The sequence below is a fragment of the Hippocampus zosterae genome, chromosome 15, assembly GCF_025434085.1.
Source record: "Hippocampus zosterae strain Florida chromosome 15, ASM2543408v3, whole genome shotgun sequence".
NCBI lineage: Eukaryota > Metazoa > Chordata > Actinopteri > Syngnathiformes > Syngnathidae > Hippocampus > Hippocampus zosterae.
In genome coordinates, this window is record NC_067465.1 from 14960599 (window position 1) to 14970000 (window position 9402).

The 9402-nt window shown below is 42.1% G+C and overlaps 1 protein-coding gene across 2 annotated transcripts in view; it reads left to right on the forward strand.

Annotated features, from left to right (window-relative positions):
- Positions 1–9402, forward strand: part of cacna1eb (calcium channel, voltage-dependent, R type, alpha 1E subunit b) — an 89753-nt gene that overhangs the window by 56148 nt on the left and 24203 nt on the right. For both annotated transcript variants that reach the window (XM_052088349.1, XM_052088350.1), the window contains exons 8-20: positions 23–213; positions 909–1012; positions 1111–1226; positions 2686–2739; positions 4037–4117; positions 4224–4433; positions 4506–4618; positions 5318–5430; positions 5504–5635; positions 7434–7503; positions 7990–8107; positions 8616–8683; positions 8804–8871. In XM_052088349.1, the coding sequence (XP_051944309.1) occupies positions 23–213; positions 909–1012; positions 1111–1226; positions 2686–2739; positions 4037–4117; positions 4224–4433; positions 4506–4618; positions 5318–5430; positions 5504–5635; positions 7434–7503; positions 7990–8107; positions 8616–8683; positions 8804–8871 (1438 nt within the window). The remainder of the gene's footprint in view (positions 1–22; positions 214–908; positions 1013–1110; positions 1227–2685; positions 2740–4036; positions 4118–4223; positions 4434–4505; positions 4619–5317; positions 5431–5503; positions 5636–7433; positions 7504–7989; positions 8108–8615; positions 8684–8803; positions 8872–9402) is intronic.

Below are 9402 nucleotides of genomic sequence, written 5' to 3' on the forward strand. Positions count from 1 at the left end.
CACTCAGGTATTATTTTTCCAGACAATGAGACGGTAGACTCATCCGAATTGGCGTTTGCATGCGGCGTACGGAAGTGTCCGGAGAGATACGACTGCAACGACACGTGGATCGGCCCCAATGATGGCATCACACAGTTTGACAACATCCTCTTTGCCGTCCTCACCGTCTTCCAGTGCATCACCATGGAAGGATGGACGGCTGTTCTCTACAACGTAAGTGTGTACAGTGAACGGTGTCAGTGAATGTTCTTAAAGTTAAGTATTAAACATGCATTATTCATTAAAAAATATCAAATGTAACACTCCGTGGTATAATTTAAAGACAATATTATCTAAATGTAATTACTGTACATATTAGCGATAAGTGATCATATATTTATATTTTATATTTGAATCAGTGCATCGATTCATTTGTGAAGTCAAGCTGTACAACTTTATAATATCTCATATTTCTGATTGATGTTGAATAATTATTGTCCTGACAAAATATTATAAATGTTTTTTAAATAGTTCATCATACAGTAAAATCAAGCTTGCATTTTACTGTTTTAATAAAATAACATTGAAATATACCCTTGTGCTCCATAAACTCTGCTAAAGAACAAATTATTATTGTTTGAATTATACAATATTATGAATGCAAATTCATGCGAGAAGTCTTCAGATGTAAAATAAATATGTTATTTTTACTTGGTGCCTGACAAAGTTTACCTAGCAACAAATGTTGAAATAGACATTGCAGTGTCTCACAGCCGTACTAACATAAATCAGAGAAATTTGGTTTGCTCTTAAGTTGCACCACACCAAAAAGTGGTACTTCTTAGGTATTTGCGTACAAAGGAATCCAATTTTAAACATAAAATATGAGTTATCGTTGTATACTTGGTATATTATGAATGCAATTTCAGACTAATGATGCCTTGGGCCCCACGTGGAACTGGATGTACTTCATCCCACTCATCATCATTGGCTCCTTCTTTGTGCTCAACCTGGTGCTGGGAGTGCTTTCCGGGTGAGTGTGACCATTTCCTCCGTGTGTTTACGTCACTCACGATTGTAGATGACCGTCGCTTTCTTTTTTTTTGTCCTTGTTATCACATCCCTCCTCAGGGAGTTCGCCAAGGAGAGAGAGCGGGTGGAGAACAGGCGGGCCTTCATGAAGCTGAGGAGGCAGCAGCAGGTGGAGCGTGAACTCAACGGTTACCGGGCCTGGATAGACAGGGCAGGTATAGCAACACTCTGCCATGCACACCTGGAACTGCATTCGCCATTTTTTTTCTCGAGCTTAACTCACCCGACGTCATTTTCGGATATCGCCGGGCGTCTGTGCTGTGGGGCTGCACACACAAGCGCGATAACGACGTCTGCACTGGCCGTCTCCCACGCAAGTAGAGGGTGACAAAAAGGTGATACTGACTCACTGGCTTTACAGTAAATGTGTGCACAAGTATGCATATGAATTGTGTGTGTGTGTGTGTGTGTGTGTGTGTGTGTGTGTGTGTGTGTGTGTGGGGAGAGTGTGGGAAGTGAGAGTGAGAGATATTGCGAGCACTGCGATGGGAATGAGAGCTCCTTCTATCAAGAAGGTCACACAGGCCTCTGAGCATTTACATCAGTGCCAGCCTCGCTCCCAAAATCGAAACCGGCCACTCAGTGTGTACCGTATTTCCTCAAATAGACTAATAGGCACTTGCCCCAATTAGTCACCGAGTGCAGCCTTCACAAATGGTTCCCTCGCACAGGAAAAAAAAATGAGATAAGCGGGTCGGAAAATAGGTGGATGGATGGTTATCATTGTTAGGACTGGTATGGTACATGCTGGCAAATGAGGCAAGGGACCCTGGCAATTACCTGAAGGGGGCCTTACATGGCAACCATACGCATCAGAGGGGAGATGAACTGTATATCAGGGATGGGCAGCTTTGGACTCTGAGTGACCCTTTCATTCCGTAATTTAAAAAGAACCAAATTATTTCACAAACCCAAAATATTCTTCCCAAAACGCTGATAAACATTCTATGCATATTTTCCATGTAAACCTGCTATCCCCCCCCACCCCCGCCGCCCGACCACCAACCAGTCATACTGCTGAACACTCATGACTCCTTCAAGCATTTAATGTTGCCCATCCCTGATTTGCATCAACAGCAAAAGGATAAATCTTCCTTCCGCGAAAGATTCCGTGGGCTATCGATATTCCAAGAAGACGGCATACAACATAATTGACCACGACTATTTATCGGCAGTTAATTTCCACAATGCCAGTTTTATATGACAAAGACTGCACCTAAGTTTGTAGCTCAGTTGAATTCTGGTACTAACCAAAACAGCAGCACTAACTGAAGCCCACAAACAGTCTTCAAGGGTAAAGTCTTACTGTATGTATTAAACAAGTCCCTTGCGCAGAGAATGATCATCCAGGCATGTTCACCGATTAGCGTTCCACTCGACTCCGACACGTGATCATTTCATAATGTTTGTGCGTCCATGGTTGTATTGAGGGAAGCTACGCTATTGATTAACCTCAGCCAGCCTACCGCGTGTCTCGCCGTTTCTGCGCATTTCTCCATAACATACTTTTCTTTTGTTTTTAAACTCCTGTTAGATACAGTCATCTGCAATTGAGCCTCCAGCCATTATTTATGGAAATTCTGTTTGAAACTTTCACTTGATTTGTCTCGACAGAGGAGGTGATGCTAGCAGAGGAGAACAAGAATTCGGGGAGATCGGCATTAGATGGTAAAGAGTCAAGGACTTGGTCTCACTTTACTTATAGTAACTGTTATTGATTTTACCTAACATATCATCACGGTCCACTGACTATATTTGCATGTTTTAATTTCACTTTGGATTAATAGTGACAAGGTGTACAAAATGTATTCCTAAAATTGACATAATATTCTAGTCACATCAATCCAGTCATCTTAAATGTTTTTTTTGGTTTGTTTTTTTTGTCCAATGGCCATTTTGGGATCATAGGATTAAGCCTGACTGTAACCTGGGTATAGATTTCAAGAAATGTGTTTATAAGCCAACCATTAAAAAAAAGGGAAAAAAAGATGGATCGAATTTCATTTCATTCTAATTTTGTTCCAGGGAATTCCAAGAACTTTTGTTGAAATCATGATAGATGTGAATAGTGTTTGGAAACAAGAATATTGAAGAAGCTAGGCTAACTGTTAGCTTATCTTGGAACTACATTGTGACTACAAACATTTCTCCTTGTGATTTTTTTTTTTTGGTGGAAAATGAATTAGGAGACATGTTACACCAAGACACAAAACACTAGTTGCTCCTCTATTTGTGTCAGGCAACAGCGACAGCTTTAGCTCATTTCCTGACACGCTAGCATTTCCGTTATATTCAACGAGCCCGTGGCTTAGCCTAGCTCTGTGTTGATAACATCGGGGAGGATTTTCCGATTGTGAATATTGAACAACCTACTTTTCAGTATGTCTGTATAGCACCTAAGTTGTGGGGCAGTGGTGTCCAAACTACAGACCGGGGGTCATTTGCTGCCCGCCATCAATTTTTCAGTAGCCCGCATCGTGACCGCCCCCCCCCCAAAAAAAAGAAACACTAAAAATGACATTTGACAAGGGCTGCAAGATCAGTTTAAAAAAAAAGGAAGTTAGACAGAATGAGACGGGAGGATGGTAGACCTTTTCTCTACAATGGAAGATACAAGTGAACCATTTATGATTTAAAAAAAAAAACACAATTTATCTTCAAAACACCGTAGGGAAGAATGACAATTCAGTTTCAGCGGCAAAAATAATTTCTTCCACTTTGTGCTTGATGGATGATTTATGAAGACATTACATTCATCACACTCAAGTGAAACATTCACCTGACCACAGTTTGTTCAATTTTGAAGTGGCCCTTTCATCCTTCCATCCGGTATGCAGCCCTCAAATGAAAATGTATGAATGCCCTCGTTGAAGAGAATAGAGAGCCTAATACTTTATTTGTTAATCTATTTTCTGAATGTCAATTATTAAAACTCGTCATTAAACAAGAGTTTTCATGTCAAAAGTGCTGAAGAGAGCGAGTAAGAAGACAGGCGCACGTCGAGGAGCCCCGGGCGATGACAAGTACACGGACATGTCCACTGCCAGTGAGCCTTTTACTCGTCTCGTAACTTTCTGTCTCTTGAATTATATTGTGTATAATAGCTAAAGAAATTGTGAATTTTCCTCATGCCCCACATCTCTGTCTGACAGGCATGTCCCGCTCCAGGATGAATTTCCGCAGCGGTAGGCGTGGTCCGGCCGCCTACTTGCGTCGCAAAGAGCGCATGTTGCGCATCTCCATCCGCCGCATGGTGAAGACGGACACATTCTACCTGATGGTGCTTAGCCTGGTGGCTCTCAACACCATCTGCGTGGCCATCGTGCACCACAACCAACCCGACTGGCTCACCATCTTCCTCTGTGGGTCGCCACTTCTTGAGTGACAGATGGCATTTATTTTGATCTCATGGCTTGTTTGTTTATTCTCTCCAGACTATGCAGAATTTGTGTTCCTCGGGCTGTTCCTAGCTGAGATGTTCCTGAAGATGTATGGTTTGGGTTTCCGTCTCTACTTCCATTCGTCTTTCAACTGCTTCGACTGTGGCGTGAGTGCCCTGTGATTTCTGACGAGTAAAGAATACATATTAGCCCTACGTTTCTATGAGACATAATGCTTTATATACTATGTGTGTGTGTGTGTGTGTGTGTGTGTATATATATATATATATATATATATATATATATATAGATAGAGAGAGAGAGAGAGAGAGAGAGAGAGAGAGAGAGAGAGAGAGAGAGAGAGAGAGAGAGAGAGATACAGAACTGCAAAGACAAAATGAAATTCTATTCAATTGAAGTGAGCGTTTGTGAAGATTCATTTGTATTTTCTTTCATTGAGACAGCAGGTCATCACCATACAGTACAAATTACTCTTAATTGGTCAATGAATGCAGTTCACACAACACAAATGGCCCCCGCCTTCACATCTGCGACTTGGCCAAACTTTTTAGGAAGTGCTGGTCATCAAAAGTGAATGCTGGAAACAGCATTCATTGATTGGACAAGCAGTTAGCAGTGCACAGTTAGCTAACATTGAACTATGCTGACACTCCAGCTATATCATGTGTATAAAAACAATAACAACTCAATTTTCCATAATGTACGCTCTTTAAATAGCTCACATTTCAGGTTTTCAAATGGATTTTGTGAATGGCAAAATGAGAAATTTAGTGGTGTCAGTCAGTACTTTGAGTATGGCAGCCAAACCACAATGGCAGTTGAACTTTATTTTTTATTTTTTGCAGGTTATTGTGGGCAGCATCTTCGAGGTGGTTTATGGCTTCTTCCGGCCTGGCATGTCGTTTGGCATCAGCGTGCTGAGGGCACTGAGACTTCTGAGGATTTTCAAGATTACCAAGTAAGCAAGACACCACCACGCCCCCTCAACAATTTGTACTTTTCATGTTAGAGTTTTATTTTGTCTTTGTCAGATACTGGGCCTCTCTCAGGAACCTGGTTGTGTCGCTCATGAGCTCCATGAAGTCCATCATCAGTCTGCTTTTCCTGCTGTTCCTCTTCATTGTGGTGTTTGCTCTGCTGGGAATGCAACTTTTCGGAGGACGGTAGGACGTTGCGGTTTTAGCTTGTTGCTAGCAATGCCCCTTTTCCACTGCGTATCCGCTTGCCGCCACTGGCTTTGACACATTCGGTTAGTATTGTTCTATGTTTCAAGTGTGATTCATCAATTTAATGTTTAAGGGTACAAAATGACAACCTTCCTCCATTATGCAAATTTATCAGAACAGGCCGCAACATGCAATCTCACTAGCAGCACGTGGCTCACGATCGAGGTTGTTTCCTAACTCCCTGTGTGCAGTAATTATGTTTGTGGTTATGAAGCAGCTCAGTAATAATGAGGGGAATCTGTAGCAGCCCCGTTGGTCAGAAGACCTTTTATACTCAGGGTTGGACATGAGTGCTGCATATGCGCACTGAAAATATTAAAAAGGGCACCTGATTTACACTTTAGTGTGTTTCTGTGCATTTGCATACAAAACTTTCTTCTAACAAGGAGGCACTTGCCAAGTAGCCAAGTAAATACTCTCAGATTACAGTGATTCATCTGGGGGTGAATCAAATGACAAAGCGGCTTTTAACCTAGAATATTCTAATAGGATCATTAACCCAACATGTCATAGGGTGGATCTCCAGGATTCTCTTGTGCATATATCTGTGCGCCAGCAACAGTCTACAGAAGAGTATCGGGGTCCGCAACCTCTGGGCCACACAAAGAGACCGCAAAGTTCTGAGTTGTGATATCACTATTCACCACCAGATGGCAGACATGGCTTAGTTTTAGTCTTATAAAGCTCTCGACTAGAATGTGGGTCGGCCTACGATTTTTTTGTGACTTTAGAATGACACGCGGGAGGAATTTAGTACCTCAATATTAAAATTTTGAGTGAGTTGATTTTTGTGAAAAATGAATTCTTGCAGTGAATGTTGGTTTGCTGTTCAGCAGCTTTGCGCTGTCCTTGAATGGTATTTTTTTTGCACAAGCGCTTTTTTTGACTGGAAAATTGGGGGATTATTCAAACCCTTTGTTGTTGAAGGCTTTATATTTTATACATGCATTCAAATGTGGATTATGAAAAATGACATCTATTAAGATACTAGGACAGTGGTTCTTAACCTGGGTTCAATCAAACCCCAGGGGTTCGGTGAATTGGTCTCAGGGGTTCAACGGACCCTCTGCCATGGAGGTTAAGACACACCCGACTCTACATGTCAATTAGTTATGACACGCCCGCTTGGCCATCACTAGGTGCAGATGATCACATTACATTGCTTGTCCAATCAGTGCTGGAGGAAATTTAGTTCGCTTAGTAGTCAATGTGTGACTGTCGTGATAGTACAATTAAAAAAAGGATACTTATCTCTTGAAATTGTATTTACTCTTTTTTGTTTTTAATAAATGCATTTTTTTAATATCTTGAATTTGTAAAAAATATATGTTTTTCACTCATGAAGGGTTCGATGAATGTGCATATTAACTGGTTGGGTTCGGTACCTCTAAAAAGGTTCAGAACCACTGTACTAGGATGTTCAGACGTATGCATGCCTTTCATCCGTGCTTAAAATGTCATCTTGGTTTGGAAGTGATCGGTCCTATATGGCCCCTTGGTCACGCATCATCATTTAAGCTATCTACGGACCACTCGCCCAACACAAAACCTCGGGTGTGTGTTGTATTTTCAAATGGACTGTCTCAAACCTTGGCGAGTAGAGCTGAGCCGGGACTGTATATTGCAGAAGCTTCATTGACGTTCCTCATGGAGGCACAGAGGAAATGAAAATAGCTGAGCACCTTCCTCCTCCTTGGTTGCCCATGCTTTGATTCTCCATCTTCCTCCCCTCTAGGTTCATCTTTGAAGATTACACTCCCACCAACTTTGACACGTTTCCAGCTGCGATCATGACAGTCTTTCAGGTTCGGTTCCCCCTCCTCCTCTCCGCATTCTGCCTCCATGACACATTGCACCCTGGGAGATTTCTCACACCGGGCACAGATTAAAAAACTCGCTCGCCGTCCCGACCTCGCCTCCGCTGCCCGCCTACACGTCCATGCACACATATGCGCGCATCACCATCATACACATGAACTAAATCCCCGTCAGAGCTGCCACAAACACAACGTAGGCTTCATTCTCGCAACCTGCTATGCTTACTTGTTGTTATTTGTGTTTTCCTAACTATATTTGCAAGTCCACTCCACTTGCCAGTCACAACATAAGATGGAGGTGACATCTAATAGAAGAGCTGTATCAAAACTTCGACCTTGACCAAAAGATGTCATTCATGTGTCTTGTTTGTCAAAATCCCAGTATTTTTTTCTCGTGACACATGCAGAATTCTTGATGCCACTCAGTAGCTCTCATGTTTCGTCAAACTAAATACTCTGCTCATCAACTTGCAGATATTGACGGGTGAAGACTGGAATGAAGTGATGTACAACGGCATTCGCTCTCAGGGAGGCGTGCAGTACGGCATGTGGTCGTCCATCTACTTCATTGTGCTTACCCTGTTTGGAAACTGTATCCTTGATGACACTGAAGAGTACAATGAGTTCTCACTTGTTTCATCATAGCGAAAATGGAAATAGTCTCAATTTTAATGTACAGACAGTGCCATGAGAATGGAATTCAGGACACAAATCTCACAAAGTATTGTGTTCTTTTCTCTTGATTCCAGCGTATCATGCAAGCATGCTCCCTAGTGGCTGTGAGAAGCATAGGACGCTTGTCTTGGTGCTCGGACCTTCCAGCAATACCCTGCCATATTTGCCGCATGGTTGCTTCTCTCTGCATGATTTCGCCTTTGGTTTTGGGAGCAGTAAAAAGTCCAATTTTCCTGTAACGATTTAAGTGTTTGCATTGAGAAAAGCAATAACACGCTTCGGAATTGCGGGTCTGAGCAAATACCTCCATAAAACAGAAAGCTTTCTAAAAAATAAAAAATATATAAAGATAAGATGGTAAAGATAGAATACTCGTGTCATGCAAATAAGTCAGTGGCATTTGTTCTTAACGCCGTCTCTGTCAGATACACTCCTCAATGTCTTTTTGGCCATCGCTGTGGATAATCTCGCCAATGCACAGGAACTGACAAAGGTTTGATCTTTACCGCCTCCTTTTGCTGTTCTCTAAATGCCCACGTGAAGGGCGCTTCCTCCCTAAAATGCAATTGAATGTGCGTCTTGAATCAAACGACCTCCCCATTCACTTTGCTAGGATGAAGAGGAGGAGGAAGAGTTCTTCAACCAACGGTATGCCAGAGGCAGAGATGGCTTAATATCTGAGTAAGTTAAGCGTTAACATAAACACATGACCATGCCAGGATGGGAGAAAAAAAATTGACTTGTATCCCCCGTTGCTTCATTTGATGTGTTCTGAATGGATCCTGAACACCACTAGATGTGTAATGAACTCTGAAGATTTTTTTCTATTCTTTTGCTCGGAGATTGGTCATGAATTTGGCCTGACAGTGACCTCGCACCTCATGATCCGCTCAAGTCAGACTGCAGCTATTTAGTCAGTCTGTGAGGCTCTAGTGGGAGAAGACACACTTTGGAAGGTAGATATCCCATTAATGACTGCAGCGTCACACCGGAAAAAAACAATGACGCTCGTGACCCCCTCACTCTCCCAAAAAAATTGAACAGTGTCTCATCCAAGCATGGACATGGCTTCCGCTCAGGCTGTGCACATTAGCGTTGCATGCTTTTATTAAACTAATTTACAAATCAGTACCAAATATTTGCATGCATCAACAAATATGAAAACTCACATTTAGAGCTTTTTCATTAACTTAATATCACCTTAAATCTGTT